Raw genomic sequence first — 19,737 nt, forward strand, 5'->3', positions numbered from 1 at the left:
TATTATTATTATAAATAATCATCCTGGACAGAAAACAGAATTTTTATAGCAGGAGATGCTAACACAGTTGTACTTAGATCTGCTGACCATCTGAGGGAGTTGGAAGTTAGCAGTTGCGTCTCTAGTTGATCTTTGCATATTTTAACCCAAATATGGTAAAGGGAGGGGCTACAGAAGGGAGTGTCCATAGAATAAACAGGCTCGGAAGTTGTGACAGAAACAATTGTTAAATACTCGAGAACTCTGTACTTTGCACTTCTTGCTTAGATCTAAACTTGGAAACTTGTCTGAGGAGTTAAGCGTCCTTTGACCTCCTCTCTTGTGAATTGCAGAAATCAGACCAGTCTACTTGGTAAAATGACTGCTTGTGTTGCTGAAGAACCTATTAAAAAGATTGCTATCTTTGGAGGGACTCACGGAAATGAGCTGACAGGAGTGTTTCTAGTTACTCACTGGCTAAAGAATGGTGCTGAAATTCAGAGAGAAGGGCTGGAGGTGAAGCCATTCATAACCAACCCAAGAGCAGTGGAGAAGTGTGCCCGATACATTGACTGTGACCTGAATCGTGTTTTTAACCTTGAAAATCTTAGGTAAGACTGTGATCTGTATTCTGTGAGAGCTTGCTTGTGTGAAAAGCAGTAGTCACTGGAAGAGAGAACATGTGCTTGCTCGAGTCAGTGGTCAGACCCGTACATAGAGCGTCCTTAACCCATAAGATCACTTTCGCTTTTAATCATGCTGCATTGTGAATTACGCAACTATCCAAACTCAGCATTCACATGCTCTGCTGTAAACTTTTTACAGCTCCGGGCTTCGCTGGTTATTCTTTTTTTTTTTTTATTGTATGCCACACAGTATAAAGCAACAAATGGGAAAGATTATTATTTCTGACTCATGTATCTTGAAAGACACAAATATAATAATCCTATGCATGAAATTTGTGTTTGGGCAAGCTTGGACAATGTGTGAAAATAAAAATAAGACTCGAAATTCTTCTCAAAAAATAAGAGTAAGTCAATGTTCAGTCATTTTGTAAATTAATTTGGTCACTGTAAACATGCTGTTTGTGGGAAATTCACCACTGTGCTTTCTTGTAGGATGTGTTTATGTAAAGTTCTAGCTGAGAAAATGATGAGGCTTTGTTTGATGCTTGTTGAGTGAAAGAGTGAGTGAGCATCCAGAGCCTGAGCGCATCAGGGCAGTGTGCGGCCGGAGGGAGAGATGTGTTCATCTCTAGTGGTGGGGTATCACCGCTGAGGAAAGCGAGGGCTGAAGACACCTCCTCCGACCTCTCTGAATTTGGGTTACAGCTGATTTAGACAGTTCCATGTGGTGTGTGTGGTCACCACACTCTAGGTTGATAAATACCAGCTTTTTCTTCCCTTGTCTATATCATAATATTTGCTATTGTATATGCCTTTAAGTGTTTTTCCTAGCATCATTTTTTAACTTAAAAATATTGTTAAGCATCTACCAGGTGTTGCGGACATACAAAAGCAGTGTACACGATGGTTTTTACGCTCGGCTGGTTGGTAGACTGCTAGCTAAGATGAAAGGCACCCAGAGGAGCACCTAACAGCTCTATGTGCTTGCTTTCTTGTCTTGATGCACTAGGTTATGGGAGGCACTGTCCATGCAAGTACTTAAACTCTTGTTAGTTTTTATTTTGAGACAGGGTCTTACTAAACTAACCAGGTTGGCCCTAAGCTTACTCTGTAACCTGGGCAGGCCTGAACTTTTGACCCTCCAGCCTCACACTGCCAAGCAGTTGGAATTATAGGCCTGTGCTAGCAAGACTGGCCATACGCTTGTTTGTTGATAAATGCTAGTTAGAGAATTCCTCAGCCCAGTCTTATCACAGAACAAAAGAACGTAGATAAAACAAAATTCATCTTTGCAAAATATTTGCTTTCCCCGGAAGTTACACAGCAGTGCTATTTTGTTCACCAAATAATTTTATTAGCAAAATTTAAATTGTAGAAATACTTTTATCTTCATGATTGGGGTTATATCGGGACAATTAATATTTATTCACCTAAAATAGCTATTAACTAGCACATATATGACAAGTAAGATTTGTTGAAGAATTAATCCTTTAACCTGTGTATTAACTTTCCAGTTAGCTCTGAAGTGGATTGGGGCGAGTTTTCTTACTAAGAACAGCCAATAGTACCTGTTCAGTGACAGGTTCACATTCTCTTTTTTAGTCTTAACAGTCTTCAGAGGTTAGACAGCTCTGTCTCACGGTGGTTATGAAAATCATGAGATAAATAACCAACGAACCTCTCCGCCGTCTTCTAGGCAGCTGTCTTTTCCTACATCCCTCATTTCAATGCTGACACCATTATCCACAAGTGCCTCACAGAGGCAACCTTAGAGCCATCTCTGCTCTCCAGCCCCCTTGTCTGGTGTGGTAAGTTCTCCCACATACTCTTTACAGAACTCCACAGACCAGCCAGGCCTGAATTCATAGATTTGTAATCTCTGCTACTCAGGAAGCTGAGACGACTTATCAAGATCCTTCTTTAAAATAAATAATTCAAGAAGTGGACTGAGGTTGTATCTCAGATGGGAGAGTACTTGCCTAGCATGGATAAGGCACTGGGTTCTCTCTCATGCTATAAAAATTATATATATTTTCATTGTTGTTATGATGATATATATAGGCACTCCACAAAGCCAGCCTTCCTCTGTGGACAGATAGTATAGCCTCTTACAGGACGTACATACATCCAGTTTGACCCGGGCTTCTTCCCATGAGTTCTTCATGTGGTGACCACAGCACTCCCCTAGCATAGAAATCTGCTTTCCCTTGCTGGATGCTCTTTTTAAATCTACTATCCAGAACAGATCTAAGCAACCTACTGTTGCAACACGGCTATTATAGCAGTGTGGCTACTAATGTCGCCCAAGGTCTGCCCCCTGTCTATTCTTGCAGTCTGGTCCTGTGGGACTCTTCTTATGGTAAATGGACCCCCCAGGCACGAGAATTCAGAGTGTCCACTACCTTTCAAAACTTAAAACCTTGACTCTGAACATCTGAGTGGGTAATGGTGTCATTTATCCAAATGGAAATAAATAAGTTCTGGAGTGAGATAATATAAACTAATCTTATAAGAACTAATCTTGAGTTAACTTTGAAAACTGCCTGTGGGGTGTGTGTGTGTGTGTGTGTGTGTGTGTGAGAGAGAGAGAGAGAGAGAGAGAGAGAGAGAAATAGATCACATTAGGAACTGTATTTGATTGCAAATAGAAACTCAAGAATAGTAATCTAAACTTCTTGTTCATGAACTTTATATGCAAATATAGGTGGCCCCGGTGCAGTAGCTCCCTGAAGTCACCAATGTCTTTGGCTCATCTGTTTCCCACTGTACTTTTCTTCACATGTTCTGTTTTATTCCTTATGGTCTTGGCTTCATTATCACAAAAATGCTGATGCACCTTCCTGATTGCAGATGAGATTTCCAAGCAGGAAAGACTCTGATACAAACTATTTTTTTTAAATGGCCAGGTAATATAAATATATAAAATTATGTAAAAAATGTATGTTTGAGAAAAAATAGAGAAGTATAAGTTTAAGCCATTATCATGAATTGAACGCCCTCAGAGCTCTCTTCCGTAGTCAAACTGAGAGGCCGGGGGAAGTATGCTGACACAGGCGGTGCTGACAGGCAGGAGGAAAGGAGAAGAAACGAGTGAAGTCATAACAACAATGAAGAAAGTAACAAAAACCTTTGTGAATTCTTGAATCTCTAAAATTGTAAATTTCATTCAGAAAACTGCAGGCCTATAATTCTAGCTACTTGGGAGGCTGAGGCAGGAGGCAATCCTCCTCCCTTCACTACAGAATAAATGTAAAGCCAACCTGAGAAAATTAGCAAGACTGTCTCAAAATTAGAAAGAACAAGAAGGAAGTGCTAGGACTGTAATTCAGTGACAGAGCTCTTGCCTAACTAGATGAGGCTCAAAGTTCAATCTTCAGCACTGTAAAAGGAAATAGTAAAGAGAGGGTAGATGGACCCGTTTAAGAATATAATGATCACCTATCAACCCTTGTTCCAGAAAAATTATGTAAGTATGTTTGGTAAGTTTTGTACTTTGGGAGGGTTTGTGGTTTGTTGTTTGTAAAGCATGTCCTAAATCATACCCAGTCTTCAATTTAAAATCCCAATAAAGACATAAGCACCTGAGTTGAACTACGTCTTTGCACGAGAACCACAGTGGTGGTGGAGAATGAAGTTTGGACCCATAATAAATAAGCAATGCTCCATAACTACAAGGAAGTGCTTATCAAATTAAAGACTTATGTTTTTTCAAAGTTGAAGACACGTGGTAAATTCCACTTGCAAAGCCTTACCCAAGACCAGCCACATCAATAAACCTAGCATTTTTATAAGCACACCAGTGCAGCACCAGATATATGGGATCAGCAGGAGAAAAGGTGCAGTTTTTCATTTGCAGAAGTTTCTGATACATTTTCATGTTCTGCACGGGTCTTTAGTATACACGTGAGGTTTACAGTTTGTTCTTTGTGTACCATCCCCATTGTGTATTTATGTTATTGTAGCCATAGATGACGTTATTCTTTTTCTTTCCGCTAAAGCAGCAAGGAGATGTCAGAGGATTTGCCATATGAAGTGAGAAGGGCTCAAGAAATAAATCACTTATTTGGTCCAAAAACTAGTGACAATTCCTACGATGTTGTTTTTGACCTTCACAACACGACTTCTAACATGGGCTGCACTCTTATTCTCGAGGACTCCAAGAATGACTTTTTAATCCAGATGTTTCACTATATTAAGGTAATCTCAAAGTTATTGATGTGTGGTAGCTTAGGATCCTTTCTATTTAAGTCATTGTAAGATGTCAGGAAGGCGGGACAAAGAGAATTGGATTGTATCCCATGGCCAAACGTGAGGCTTGATGAAGTGCTACACAAAGGAAGAGGCGGTGCTGGCAAGAAGAGAAAAAGAAGTAAAACAATAAACACAATGAGGAAAATATTTTTTTTCTTCGAGACAGGGTTTCTTTGTAGCTTTGGGGCCTGTCTCAGAACTAGCTCTTGTAGACCAGGCTGGTCTCGAACTCCTAGAGATCTGCCTGCCTCTGCCTCCCAAGTGTTGGGATTAAAGGCGTGCACCACCACCGCCCAGCAGAAAATAATTTTTAAAAAGTCTATAAATACTTGACTATACAAAGTTATAAATTTTATCCAGATAGTCACCAAGCATGGTGTTTGGTAAAAACCAAATAAAATTAATACCAAAATTTAAATGACACAGTTGAAACATGTCAATTGCACAGCTTTCGAAAACTCAAGAGATCATTCAGGGTTGACTAAAGTGTAAAGACAAAGAGTCTTGGTTGGCCTCCTAGCATCTTACCCTGGGCCCCATCTGGTGTCTGTGACTGAAACACCTCTGATGGGATATGAATGCTGAGCATGATGATGTATGCTCAGCTACAAGACGAGGCTCAGAAATCTGCAGAATGAAAAATTCCACCATCTGGTATCTACAACTAGAGAAAAATTTGCTAGAACAGCAGCACCATCACAAATACTGAATTATCTGTTTATTACAATAAATATTCTTCCTTCCTGAGAGCTGGTATGACTTAGTAGAAGGAATTTGACATAGATGTCCAAGAGAACCTGAGTTCAAATCCTGACTTTCTTATTCATCTCCCAAAACCTTGCTTCCCTTATTTTATAAAACGGGCATGATAACACTTAACCTCATGTAAATGCTAAAAGTCTTCAATGCAAAGAAGAGTTACAGCACTTAGCTTATGGTGTAACTTATAGCCCTTTCCTATGACTGGCAGTATGGAGACCATAGATGCCTGGAGTTACTATAAAAGATATTAACCAGGAGTAATTTGTCAGAGCTCTGGCAGCCTTCCTCAAAAAGTCCCCAAAAGGATGGACACCGTCAAGCTGGCCAGAAGTGAAAAGCTTGCCCCTGCGAGGAGAGCTGCTTTTATACATGAGCTTCTCCCACAGCACGGCACCTGTACCTCCATGATGGTATGGGGTCAACTCCATGACCGAGATCTATGAAAGACAGCAGAGAAACGGTGTCAGGCCCAGCCACTTCAGCAGAGGCTCCAAAAGTCTGGCCAACTGGTTCCTCCAAGCACTGGAGAGGTCAAAATGGTAGAAAGGGAACAATATGGGTGCCACAAGCTAATACCTCAGGGACAGAACGATCTGGATAGGAACACCAGACAGGTGGCAGCTGCCAACAAGAAGCATTAGAACAAAAGATGCTGGGTTAGTAAATGTCAAGATTAGCTATTTCTTCCTTTCTCTTGAGTTTTAACAGTGACTACCTAGTGCTTCTGGGGTCAGAATGGGGGTGGGGGTGGGAAGACAATAATGTAGCAACCTTTTTCTCACTGAAGAAAAAATTGGATGCTTTCCTTACCATATGTGAAACCACGTGGCTTATAATTAGTTATGAAAACCTAGAGGCTAGTCCAGGTGTAGTGGCATAAACTTCTAATCCCAGAATTCAGAAGTTAGAGGCAGGTGTGGGTTTGAGATAAATTAACTCTACGTAGTAAGTTCCAGGCCACCCAGAACTCCATAGTGAAATTCTTGCCTCAAATTGAAACCTGGCTCAATTTCTCATTGAAATGAGCAGAAATTGTGGAGGAAATTACCCAGCAGCTGTAGAGATCTGGACCATAAGTAGTAACAGAATTTAAGGCCAATACTCTGCTGAATAGTAAGTATAAACAAAGATGTAAACAAAATGTTTTCAGAAGTAGTCAAATATGTTCAGAAAGAATATTTATTTCCTATTTTTAGTTTTCATCTTTGGGTATTGTTTTATGTACCTTTTGCCCAGAAAACTAATATATTTTGATTTTATATATAATTCATTTGCTGGTTTCAAAGTTATAACAGTAGGTTTTAGAGACTATTTCATAAGGCTGTCTGGCTAATTTTAATTCTGATATAAAGCATATTGAAGGAACTATGGACTCTGTAGCAGCCAAGAGAACAAAACTTACTTTGCATACTAAGAACGATGTTTTCAATTCTGTTCAGACTTCCTTGGCTCCGTTGCCCTGTTATGTTTATCTTATTGAGCATCCTTCCCTCAAATATGCAACCACTCGTTCCATTGCCAAGTATCCTGTTGGTAAGTTGTACTTCCTACCGGCACAGGTAAAGAAAATACAACCTAACTGAAATACAAAGAGCGTAATCTAGCTACTTCCCATATCATTAATCTTATAAAGATCAGGTGAACCGATTAACTGTAGGCAAACCCTAACCATACCTAATTTCCTGAATTCTCTGAGCAGATCTCTGGATTTATTCCTAGTATTTTATTTGCTGTAACACTCAGACTCTCAAATTAGTCTGTTGTTCTCCTCATTCCCAAAACTCAAGTGGAACAGAACCTTCTCTTACTCCACCAAACTGTATTGCATACAGGATTTGTATATTCCATAGATATTTGTGTATCTGTTGGAGATCAATCCTGTGCTAGGCCTTTAGGATGTAGCAGTGAACAAGACACACAGTCGTACCTCAAGGAGCCCAGGGTCTGATGAGAAGATGGAACTGTAGTCAGATAATCACTCCGTAGTGGTGAACTGCTATAGTAGGGGGTGGCTCCATTCTGATTCCTGGGAGACCTACTAGTATAATTAATTATCTACAGCTACACTGTAAGCAAAACTGTTTCTACAACTCAAATCTATTTTGTTAGCTCTCAGATGTTTTAAACAAGAGTAATTTGAAAGATACTTAAAAAGTAATAAGAGCAAATAATTTTTTTAAAAAAATAACTCTAACTCTTCAATTGATAGGATGTTTTGTTACATGGTTAAAGTAATTTATTATTTTAATTAGAGAACTATATCCAAATATATTTACATTATATAGGCTAAATATCCAATAACATTACATAGTTTAAATTAACCAAAGCTTTGGCCTGAGCCTATAGCTCAGTGATAGAGTCCTTGCCTAGTATTCTAATACTTCAAAATACATAGATAGACATACAGATAGAACAACAAAAATAAACACAAGCCAGAGCCTAAATGATACAGGATAAGGCTGCGTTTGCATAGCATGTATGGGGGCTTTCATCCAAACGCCAGCACTGCAATAATAATAACAGGATAGACAGCCTGGTTCCATTCGACACTGAATAAAAGGATAAGACTTCTGAAGTCTGACAGATCAGGATTGGTCTACAGTATTTATGGCTGGTACTTTTTTCTAGTTAGAACAAATGTCTGCTGATATGTTGGTTCCTTGCAAATAGAGCTAAATTTTCAAACATTTTAACCCAAGGAACTATAAATACATTATAACTAAGAAATGTTAGTGTGTTCTCTTTCTTGTTGTAATATGAGCGGTGGGGCTGCGTCCCCAGCACCCCGGCCGCCTGCTAGCTTATGCCCCGAAATAACAACACACAAACTGTATTCATTTAAACACTGCTTGGCCCATTTCTATCTAGCCTCTTCTAGGCTAATTCTCACATATTAATTTAGCCCATTTCTAATCATCTGTGTAGCCCACGAGGTGGCTTACCAGGGAGAATCTAGCCTACGTCCATCCTGGGTCGGAGCTTCATCGCGTGTGCCTCAGAGAGCAGAGCTATCGTGCGTCTGCCCGGGAGAGAGGAGCATGGCGTCTCTGCTCCAGAGAGCAGAGCTGTCGAGTCTGAGCTCACTTCCTCTTCCTCCCAGTATTCTGTTCTGTTTACTCCACCCACCTATGTTTTAACCTATGAGGGCCAAGCAGTTTCTTTATTGCTTAACCAATGAAATCAACAGATTGATATATGACACTCCCAGATCACTTTCTGATTTTGAAACTTTTTTTGGAGTTTATTTATTAAATGATGAATAAAAACACTAAAGATCAAGAAAAAGAAAAACCTTTTTATTCAACATTTTATAGTCACAAAGAGTGTCCATACAAACCTATTTTAGCCGCTACTAACAGTATAAGGACCATTCTAATCCCAAGTTGCCTCAAGTCTCACAGGATCCTTCTAGATAAACCTAATTGTAGTTTGTTGCAACCAGCCTGACAATCAAACCCAAGCATATCCATTCACACTCCCCACCCTCAACACAGTCTTCTTAGATTCTAGGCATAACCTCATCTCAAATTTAGCACTTTTTATGACCCTTGTTTCTTCCTTTCCATCCTGAATGTGTCTTGGTCATATCCTATGGATTTAATGATTCTGCACGGATGAGATATCTTGGGCCAAACTTAATTTTGGTTTTGAAAAATATTCTCATCTTGGGAAAACAAACATGATTCTTGGGCATGAAGTACCCACCTCTATCACTCTGGAGCCCTGTCTCTCCATGTAGATCTATCTACTACACCACATCTTCTGCTTCCCTCACAACAACATGAGGAACCAGCATCTTTTTATTCTTCACATCTTCTGCCTCCCTCACAACATCGTGAGGGACCAATATCTTTTTATTCGTCTGTTCCACAATCTTGAATATGTCTTTACTGTGGTCACAAGACATACACTGTAGTTCTCTAAACATCATTAAATAAAGAGTGTCTCGGGTCTCCCCTGCACATCCTTTATTTGGGGCCTTCAGTCACTAGAGTGCTAGGATTACTGTAAGTGCCTTAAGCCATTCAGCACTTACTCTTGAGCTGAAAACAAGGTACTTTTATCTTTGTACTGTGGATACTCAACCAAAACTCTGATTCTGTTAGGATGAAGAAAGATGACCTTGAGGTGGATAAACAACCTCTCCTACAATACACAGACATATCCAGAAACATATTTTTCAGAGTTTTACAAATTATTTATGCATAAATAAATACCTTACCAAGACCTATGATACCACGCATGTAAAGAAAGATCTATTTATACACATAAGAAAAATAAGCACAACAAAGATTTTACAAGAACATGATAAAAATATAAGTTTTTCTTTGTTTGTTTGTTGGTTGGTTGGTTTTTGATTTTCCAATACAGGGTTTCTCTGTAGCTTTGGAGCCTGTCCTAGAATTAGCTCTTGGAGACCATGAGCTGGCCTCAAACTCATGGAGATCCGCCTGCCTCTGCCTCTCAAGTACTAGGATTAAAGGCGTGCACCACCACCTGAAAATATAAGTTTTAATAGACTAGGAAATAGTAGAAATGGGTGAAAATCAGATGAGGGTAAAGGAACTTATGAGTTTTGTGGAATTAAATGATGGTGTGCAGATTAGAATTTGCAAATGGTTCAAAGAATGGAGAAGGTGGTAAGTGAAGGGATGATTTGTGGGAAGCTGGGCAGGAGAAAGGGACTAGACAAGTGGTTTAGAGAAGGAACATTCTGTAGTGTTGAGCATGGAAAGACATGATAGTACAGGCACAGTTTTACTGGAATAGAAGAAATGAATCTAATTTTACAGAAAATGAAGAACAAACTTTGCATCATCTTACCAGTAAGTTATAGATATAGTGTTATAGTAAAGGCAAGAATGTTGCTCAATAATCACATAAACTAAACCCAAGCTTAGTTAGATAGATTTCTGACTACATAGACATATTTCATCCTGCTAAGTTAACTATGAAGTCCATGACAGTTTCTCGTTGTGGTTACCTATTACTTATCAGCCTCACTTGGTCTGCATCTTTTACTAAGTAGTAAGTTTTTAATGTTTTGACAATACTGAAGAGCATAAAAGAAAAAGATAGCCCTGAGTTCCTACTTCAGCACAGCTCTGTGGGTTCCCATGTTCTGTATTTACTCTGACATTGTCTCTGCTTTTCTCCATGATATTAAACAGTCACAACACTGGGATCCTAGATCTTTATATTTTAAATGCTTATTCTTTCAGCATATTGTACTACTTACATAAAAGTGATGTGTCTTCTTCTGTACATAGGTATAGAAGTTGGTCCCCAGCCTCAGGGTGTTCTGAGAGCTGATATTTTGGACCAAATGAGAAGAATGGTTAAACATGCTCTTGATTTTATACACCATTTCAACAAAGGTGAGTGTTGGGTGGCAGTTGTTTCTGTATGTTTCTGTACATCCATGAGGGGGTGTCTCTATGTAAAAGTTAACCACTAAACATTGAAATATGAAGAGAATCTAGGTCATAGTTATCACATTTATGATCTTAACTAGTTAGCTGTGTGTGTGTGTGTGTGTGTGTGTGTGTGTGTGTGTGTGTGTGTTGCCTTCCCACACCAGAGTCTCACTACCTAGGCTGGCCTTGAACTCTCAGTCTTCCAAGGGCTGGCATTACAGACGTGTGCCATAGTCAGTTCCTAGAGTGAAAAGTATCTTTTCACTTCAATAATTCCTCAAGGAATGACCAGTAGAGACAAACCGAAAAAAAAAAAAGCAGCTCTCAAAATAAAGCTCCCAAATCAAGCCATTTTTCTTATCCCATTAATTTAAATTTTGAACAACAAAGACAGATGAAGCCCACCCTGCTATGAGGGTCTAGAAGGCTAATGGATACTGGGGAGACATTTTCTTCGATGGCATAACCACTAGTCAGCTGCCCATGCTCCTGTAAATTCCCTCGCCATGCTTCTGTGAGAAGTCCTAAAGAAACTTACTGGGTTAGAAGAAAGACACAAAGGTAGGAAGGACTGGGTGGGAAGCGCAAAGTGATGAACAGGAGTGGTGAGGGGAAAGGAGAGAATAATGGAGCATCAATGTGATCAAAACATATCACCTACACATTTGAAAATAAAACCCATCGTTGTGTACAGCTAATATATGCAGGATAAGAATATAAGAATGATTAGAAAGTTCACAAGTTCAAAAAGCGTAAGATGTTCAGGATCATGAATAATCAAAGGAGTACAAAATGTTTTCACTCATGAGATTAAGAAAATATTCAAATCTGATATTTCCGATACTAAGTTTTGGCAAAGCTGTAGGAAAAAAAATATTCTCATTCCTTTCTGGTGATCATGTAATTTGGTAAAAACCCTTTAGGGTATAATTTTATATTATTTTATTTTTGTTTATCTATTGTTTGTATAAAAGAGTGTGACCTATGTATATGGTATACAAGCACGTGTGTGTCAGTGTATTGCTGAGCCATGTGAGGACTTTGAGTGTCCTGCTCTACAACTCTCTGCCTTATTCCTCCAGGACAGAATATCTCACTGAATCTGGAGCTAGGTTGGCAGCCACAAACTGGGCAATCTTTCTGATTCCTTCCTTTCAGTTCTCTATGTTACAGGCACACATGGTCACATGTGGCCTGTTATTTCAGTGCTGGTGTCCAAGCTCAGGTCCTCATGCTCATCCAGCAAGCACTCTTACTCTTACTGAGCCATCGCTGCATCCTCAGGACATCCTTCTTGAAATGCACAAACCACAGGATCCAGCAACTCCATATCTCAAAGAAGCACCATTGCATGCACATCCAGTGTGTTACATAAGAGCTGGCTGCTGCAGCTTCGTCTCCAATCATAAAACAATGGAAATGGCCCAAATGTTCAATGGCTGTGACGAATTAATTAAACCAAAATTGGACTAGTCTTCAAAAGTGTTAATTTTTTCAAAATCAAGCTGTTAATTTTGGAAAAGCAAGATAGCTCAGTGGGTACCATCACTTTATCTGCAAGCATGAGGACCTGAGCTTGAATATTTAGCACCCACATAAAAATCCAGGTATAGCTGACCATTCCTGTAGCCCCAGCATTGTGGGACAAAGAACAGTGAAAGCTGAGATCTCACTGGCCAGCCAGCCTAGCCCAAATACCAAGTTTCCAGCTCTGTGAGAGAACCTGTCTCAAAGCAATAAGGTAGAAAGTGACAAAGGACAACACTCAACACCCTGCTATGACTCTCACATGCATGCACATGGTGCTCACAACCACATACCCACATGCAATGCACACACACACACACACACACACACACACACACACGTTGTAAACCAAAGCATACAGTAAACAAATTGACTTTAAAATAATAATAGTAAGCTAAGTGTGATGGTTTGTTCTGTAATCTAAGTTCTGGGGAGGCTGAAGTAAGAGGTAAATGAGTTCAGTGTTCAAGACTAACCTGGGCTACACAATGAAACCCAGTCTTTACCATAATTGATTTATTATCACTTTCCAGAAATGGGAGTGTGTGTGTGTATGTATGTGTGTGTGTGTATGTGTGTGTGTGTGTGTGTGTGTGTGTGTACATATATATATAGGAAAAGCTCTAGAAAAAAGCACACTAAGCTACAGCAGTGATTACTGAGAAGAGGGCTAAGGGAGGCTAACTTAGTTATAGTGGAATGATGTTTTTATGTATTATGTCTGTAATTAACAACCGGATGGTGATTGGTGAAGAGGTGGGTGAGTGGATCTTCCACTTAATAAATCTAAAAATATTCTAAGTACAACAGCTATACAACAATTTACTTTAAAAGTTAAGAAAACATTAAAGGTGTCATAGACATCCTATGTAAATAATAATCCCCTTAGGCCGCATTGAGGAATAATAGTTCTGATGATGTAACTAGAGTGCAGCTCAGGCCCTGTGACAGGTATTGCCCCTTAGCCTCAGGGAGCATCCCTGTGACAGGTATTGCCCCTTAGCCTCAGGGAGCATCCCTGTGACAGGTATTGCCCCTTAGCCTCAGGGAGCACCCTGTGACAGGTATTGCCCCTTAGCCTCAGGGACCATCCCTGTGACAGGTATTGCCCCTTAGCCTCAGGGAGCACCCTGTGACAGGTATTGCCCCTTAGCCTCAGGGAGCATCCCTGTGACAGGTATTGCCCCTTAGCCTCAGGGAGCACCCTGTGACAGGTATTGCCCCTTAGCCTCAGGGAGCATCCCTGTGACAGGTATTGCCCCTTAGCCTCAGGGAGCATCCCTGTGGCAGGTATTGCCCCTTAGCCTCAGGGAGCATCCCTGTGACAGGTATTGCCCCTTAGCCTCAGGGAGCACCCTGTGACAGGGATTGCCCCTTAGCCTCAGGGAGCACCCTGTGACAGGTATTGCCCCTTAGCCTCAGGGAGCATCCCTGTGACAGGTATTGCCCCTTAGCCTCAGGGAGCATCCCTGTGACAGGTATTGCCCCTTAGCCTCAGGGAGCATCCCTGTGACAGGTATTGCCCCTTAGCCTCAGGGAGCACCCTGTGACAGGGATTGCCCCTTAGCCTCAGGGAGCACCCTGTGACAGGTATTGCCCCTTAGCCTCAGGGACCATCCCTGTGGCAGGTATTGCCCCTTAGCCTCAGGGAGCATCTCCTTTGGCCACAAGAGCTTCTTGTATGTGGGAGTCCTTTGACCTCCAGGAAGTCATAAAACTGAACATCAGTTCTTATGACCCTTGTATGAGGACAGGTCCATGCTGTCTGGTGGAACTGGTGTTGGGAAGATCAGAACATATCCACAGCAGGCCCTCAGATGCCAGGGGTTGAACCACAGTGTGTTAAGAAATTAAACAATCAAGTGGAAGGCACAAACCTGACGGAAGACATGGTATCTTAGTCAGTGTTCTATAGCTGTGAAGAGATGCCGTGACCACGACAACTCTTATAAAAGAAAGCATTTGATTGGGGATTGCTTACATTGAGAGCTTTTTGTTCATTATCACCTTGATAACGGGAAGCACGGCAGCCTGCAGGCAGACATGATGCTGGAAAGGTAACTGAGAGTTCTACATCTGGATTGTCGGGCAGCAGGAAGAGAGAGACACTGGGCCTGGCTTGAGCATTTGAAACCCCGAAGTCCACCACCAGTGATACATTTCCTCCAACAAGGTCACACCTCCTAACCCCTGTCCAGTATCTCCACTCCCTAATGACCAAACATTCAAACATGCGAGCCTATGAGGACCACTACACATGGTTTACAAATCACAGTCTGTATTCCCTGTAACATGGATGTGGGGTGGTGACTACAGAACACCCCTCTGCATCCTTGCATCACCCAGGTTGTTCTTCCCTTCTTCTTAAATCTGACTTGGCCATGTAATCTGTTTTTATGCCCCAGAAGCTTGAAAAAGACTAGCACCCTGGAGCTTGTTTTCTTACTGTTCTTGGGAACCCCTCTTTCCAAAATGATAGGAAACGGTTACAAGATGGAGAGCTCAAGGACCCCAGCACACAGTCACACAGATCAAGCTGCAGCCTCTCAAATGTCAGACATGAGAGTGGGGCTATCCCATACCATTCAGCAGCCAGAGGACCTGCCAGCTCACCTCGCATGTGCCATCGAGACAATCAGAAATCAGTCAAAGCCAGACTAAACCAGAGGAGCTGCTGGTCACCTACAGAATCAATGCGTTAAGCTGCTAAGTTCTAGGCTAGAACGTTGCACAAGAAAAGTCAGCTAGAAGTGATGACCCATCTCCCAATTCCAATTCCACTCCAAGGAAAGGAAGGCTTTCCTCTAGGCTTCAGCCACAGCACACTATAGCCCTCCATTGGACACAGGTTCCAGTGTTGGCTCAGGGACTGCTTCCTGTGTCTGTGAACTATTGCTGCTAATATTTCTTGGCACTGGGTTGTTTAGTTTTGCACCATCTTTGAGGATTACACTCCACTGTTGAGCAGACTCCCTGCATCCCTAAAGGTCCCTCCTCCGGGGTTGTCAGATGTGCAGTGTCCCATTATACTGAATTACGTGCATTGTCTCATTATGCTGAATCAGGTGCAATGTACCCATTATGCTGAAGCCAGCTAGCTTGCTGGATGTCTCTGTGAAGACACACAGTCGCGCAGTGTCAGAAGGAAGGACTCTGCCTTAAACTCGTCCAAACTTTCGTCTGACAGTTAATGAACAGAAGCCTGCAGAAGGCCAGCAAGTTGCTCAAGAACACACAGCCAGGAACACCAGAAGAGAACCCGGCGGCTCTCTTGGTCGTGGTCCTAGCAAACACTGAAATGTGTACCTTCTGTTTCTACCTCTGTCTCCGCACTTGTGGGGAGTATACTGACAAATAATCCCAGAGTGCGCTTGGCTTCTTGACATTTATGAGCCTCCATAACAGACTGACTGCCTTGCGGCACTCTTCACTTCCTTCCTTAAAGGGCCAGCTTCCGTTTTCTAGGACATTTCTTCCTAGCTCTGATTAACACAGGCCATCTCTTACCATAGGAAAAGAATTCCCTCCCTGTGCTATTGAAGTCTATAAAATAATGGAGAAAGTTGATTATCCAAGGAATGAAAGTGGAGAAGTGGCTGCTGTTATCCATCCTAATCTGCAGGTAACATCTGTTTCTTTGAAACACTGAAAATAATAGTATTCTACTTTGAGGTATAATTTTACTTCCAAACAACATTTTGTGCCCATTAGCTAATTTGTTAGTATTTAAAGTAACATATCAGTCAGACTTTCATCACTATAATGAAATAAATGACAGAAAAAATCTAGTAAACTGAAAAAGGTGTTATTCTGCTCACCACTCTGGAGGTTTCAGAGTGGCTGCAGTACTTTAGGGTCGCAGCAAAAGCACATGGTCAAGAGAACTGCACAGGCAAGGATGTAAGTGTTGGCAGGACAGGACCACAGCCCCCTCCAGAATCCTCAGTGACCTAAGGGCTTCTCTCGAGGAACCATTTCCTACAGATCCACATCTCCTCCTGATAGGACCACTCTTAGAAACCAAGCCCTTAACACCTGGACCACTGGGAGACACTACCCACCTCAAACTATAGCAGGGAGGGCCCCAGACCCTCTCTGGGTATTTGCCACATATAATGTGTGCTGGCTCTACGGGCACATCTATGAGTGTGGCCTATAGTCTTGTGTGATAAATAGTCTGGAAACACTGAAGTCCGATGTACTATCTAGAAATGGTGATAGCCAGATACTGTAACCTCATAATGGGGGGAAGAGAGACATCCAAACAAGACTTCCAGAATTGAAAATGCCTACCCATGTGCAATTGTAGGGGAAATTATATACATTTTATTTGGCTTTTAATTTTTTTGAGAAAGGGTTTCCCATTGTTGCCCAGGCTGGCTCAAAGTCATGATTTTCCTAACTCAGCCTCCCAAATTTGGGATTACATTAGTGTTCCACCACAACTCGATGTAGTTTTTAATTTCTGAGCCCTTATATTCTTATATTAGAATAGACATTGAGCATGGTATTGTGGTGCATGCTGATAATTCCAACACTTGGGAAAATGAGACAGCAAGATTGCAGATTTGAGGTCAACCTGGGTTACAGTGGGAAACCTTGTCTCCAACAGAGAGGAGATGGGAAGGCATGAGGATAGAATGTCAGAAGAGAAAAAGAAAAAATCAGAACTGTCCCATAGAGACACAGCTATGAGTGACAGATCTCCAACTAATGTTCTCTTCCGCTGGCCATAGTTGACACCTCCCTGAACTTGTTTTTCTGGGGCATTCCTGACATGGTCCCATGACTCTCCTCTGAATCCCAGTATCACACCTTGCCTGGTTTAGTCAATAATGCCAGAGTGAAGGAGCTCTCAGGGCAGTTAGGAGGCTGAAGTCTGGAGAGGTCAAAGGACATGTCAGGGAAGAAGAGCAATCTCAAACAGCTGCAACACCCACTCCATCATTAGACCTTGGAGTGAAAGGGTGAAAGAGACGAATTCAGCCACGAATACATATCACCTAGAGAGCTTTCTATTTTTAAAAAAATTAAATTCTTATAAAATACATCCCTACTACAGTTTCTACAGTCCCCCACACACACTTCACTCTTCCCAACACCTCTACCTCCCCTCTACCCCAGACATTTCCCTTCAAAAAAGAGAACTTTCTAAAAACTAACAGTGCCAAGCATCTCAGCTAATCTGACACTATTGGCATGAGTATCCGTGGTTGAAAACCGCTGATCCGATTCAGATCCCTACTTAATGGCTCTAATAGCCATCAGGCAACCTCATAAAGCATCCTGCCCACAAATTCAGACCAATAGAGCATATCCTGCCTTTAGCTTCATGGAAGCCAAATGGAAACCAGAGGAGCCATGAGCAATGGTCTCTAAAGCCAGTGTGGGCTAGAGAGGAAGAAAACAAGCTCAGGAAACAGGCAGCTGACAAGGCCACAGCAGCCTCAAGCACGGGCCTATTCAAGTGTGTTCTCCTCAGTGACATCCTTCAAAGATGCAAAAGCAGTCCTGCGGAGGCTGAGAAGACAGGATGAGCACAGTAACCAACTTGATTAGTGTTGGGTCCCAAAGTCAGGAAAGATTGTTGGAATTGCTAGACCATAAGGAAGGATTCAAGTTAGGTCCCGTGGCACAAGCCTGTAATCCCAGCTACTTGGGGAGGCTAAGGCAAGAGGAGCACAAGTTAAAGGCCTTCCTTGATCATAGAGTGAGTTCAAGGACAGCCTGAGCAAACTAGTGAGACCCTGTCTCAAAGAAAGAGATAGAAAGAAGGCTTGGAGTATAACCCAGTGATAGAGCTAGCATGTGCAGAACTCTAAAGTCAGTTCTCAATACCATTCTCTCTCTCTCTCTCTCTCTCTCTCTCTCTCTCTCTCTCTCTCTCTCATATTTCTATAAGAGAGATTGATAGGTTGTTATCTCAGTAAATATGTTTGAATATCTACTAAGCCTGTTCTCCCTGGGATGGAAGAATCAGGACCTGTGTTTCTGAGACGAGGCTAACTCCTCTCACGAATACCAGAGTATGCTAGGCTCCCAAGTGATTCTGAAATGCAGCGGTGGCTGAGAAAAAGTACCGTGGGCGGCTCTTCTCAATTTCAGTCAGTTCATTCACACGAAGATTGTTTTTCAGTGGGTCTCAGCAGGGGGTGGAGTTCTACTTTCTAACAGCCTCCCCAGCAATGCTGATGCTGCTGTAAAAAGTGAGGAATGCAGAGGACTAGGCCCTGCCCTGGTCTAGACAGTCATCTTAGCCAACTCCCCAGATGTTTGCTCAGCACAGCAATTTGCTGGAGATGCTCCAAGGCTCCTGTGGTCTGAAGCATTAGTGTTAGAAGGCTCACATACATCTCAACGCGTCCCTCTTGTGTCTTTTCAATAGAGAATGTCTTTTTTAATGGACAATGTTAGTCATCTACAGTCTGACAGAAACAAATTAAAAACAGGAGGAAAAGCCAAATGTAATTAATTAATGTATTTTGATGTCTCCTGAGAGGATCAAGACTGGAAACCGTTACACCCTGGAGATCCCGTGTTTGTGTCTCTTGATGGAAAGACTATGACACTGGGTGGAGACTGTACCGTGTACCCCGTGTTTGTGAATGAAGCTGCATATTATGAAAAAAAAGAAGCATTCGCAAAGACAACCAAGCTAACACTCAACGCAAAAAGCATCCGCTCCACTGTGCACTAAAAATCACTGCCAGCTCACAGTTCCTGGGAGTCTTGCAAGCCTTCAGGACTCTGTAAATGCCCCAAGAGCAGAGATGTGCCTTATTCTAGTTCTTTTCCTCAGCACTTAGTCCCATGCCTCAAGCAGTAAGCATCCAGGCCAGTTTCTGAAAGAAAAGAATAAATTAATGAATGTCTTTCAAATATATTCTGAATGAGTTACATACTGCTCATTCAGGCAAGTGTGTTTCTGGTTTCTGTGTTGCATTGCATTCTGGTAGCTTTAACATAGCTTCACATTCAAAAGATAACACTGAAATCAATGCTACGTGAAGTTTTCCACATAGCAAGACAGTGAGATAGATTGAATGCGCATTTTTAAGTAATGCATAAGTGCTTCTAAAAACTAATACTACAGAATAGTTTTAAGTTTTGACTTCTTTAAAGTCTTCAGAATTTCTAATTATATGCCATCTTGTTCATGGCCCTGGTACCATGAA

At 41.6% G+C, this 19,737-nt stretch overlaps 1 protein-coding gene and 1 pseudogene across 2 annotated transcripts; both read left to right on the forward strand.

The window, feature by feature from the left end:
• Positions 1–223: 223 nt before the first annotated feature.
• Aspa (aspartoacylase) lies at positions 224–19,445 on the forward strand. Of its 2 annotated transcripts, none has more exons than XM_041664630.1 (6): positions 224–590; positions 4,604–4,802; positions 7,058–7,151; positions 10,889–10,996; positions 16,075–16,184; positions 19,062–19,445. In XM_041664630.1, the coding sequence occupies exons 1-6, from the start codon at positions 358–360 to the stop codon at positions 19,257–19,259; spliced, it is 942 nt and encodes a 313-aa protein (XP_041520564.1). In that variant the 5' UTR covers positions 224–357; the 3' UTR covers positions 19,260–19,445. The 2 variants fall into 2 exon arrangements, with proteins under 2 accessions (XP_041520564.1, XP_041520566.1); XM_041664632.1 differs by having other exon boundaries at positions 4,607–4,802.
• On the forward strand, positions 5,841–6,259 carry LOC121456078 (annotated as a pseudogene).
• Positions 19,446–19,737: the final 292 nt, after the last annotated feature.

The sequence above is a fragment of the Microtus oregoni genome, unplaced genomic scaffold (assembly GCF_018167655.1).
Source record: "Microtus oregoni isolate MIOR12 unplaced genomic scaffold, Mior012 000015F_ref0000493, whole genome shotgun sequence".
Taxonomy (NCBI): Eukaryota; Metazoa; Chordata; class Mammalia; order Rodentia; family Cricetidae; genus Microtus; species Microtus oregoni.

Excerpts from the sequence above, each read along its gene's own strand:
- Aspa (XM_041664630.1), top strand. The coding sequence starts at position 358 with ATGACTGCTTGTGTTGCTGAAGAACCTATTAAAAAGATTGCTATCTTT. Across the intron at positions 7,152-10,888 it reads CATTGCCAAGTATCCTGTTG|GTATAGAAGTTGGTCCCCAG; the intron begins GTAAGTTGTACT and ends TTCTGTACATAG. Across the intron at positions 16,185-19,061 it reads TTATCCATCCTAATCTGCAG|GATCAAGACTGGAAACCGTT; the intron begins GTAACATCTGTT and ends GTCTCCTGAGAG.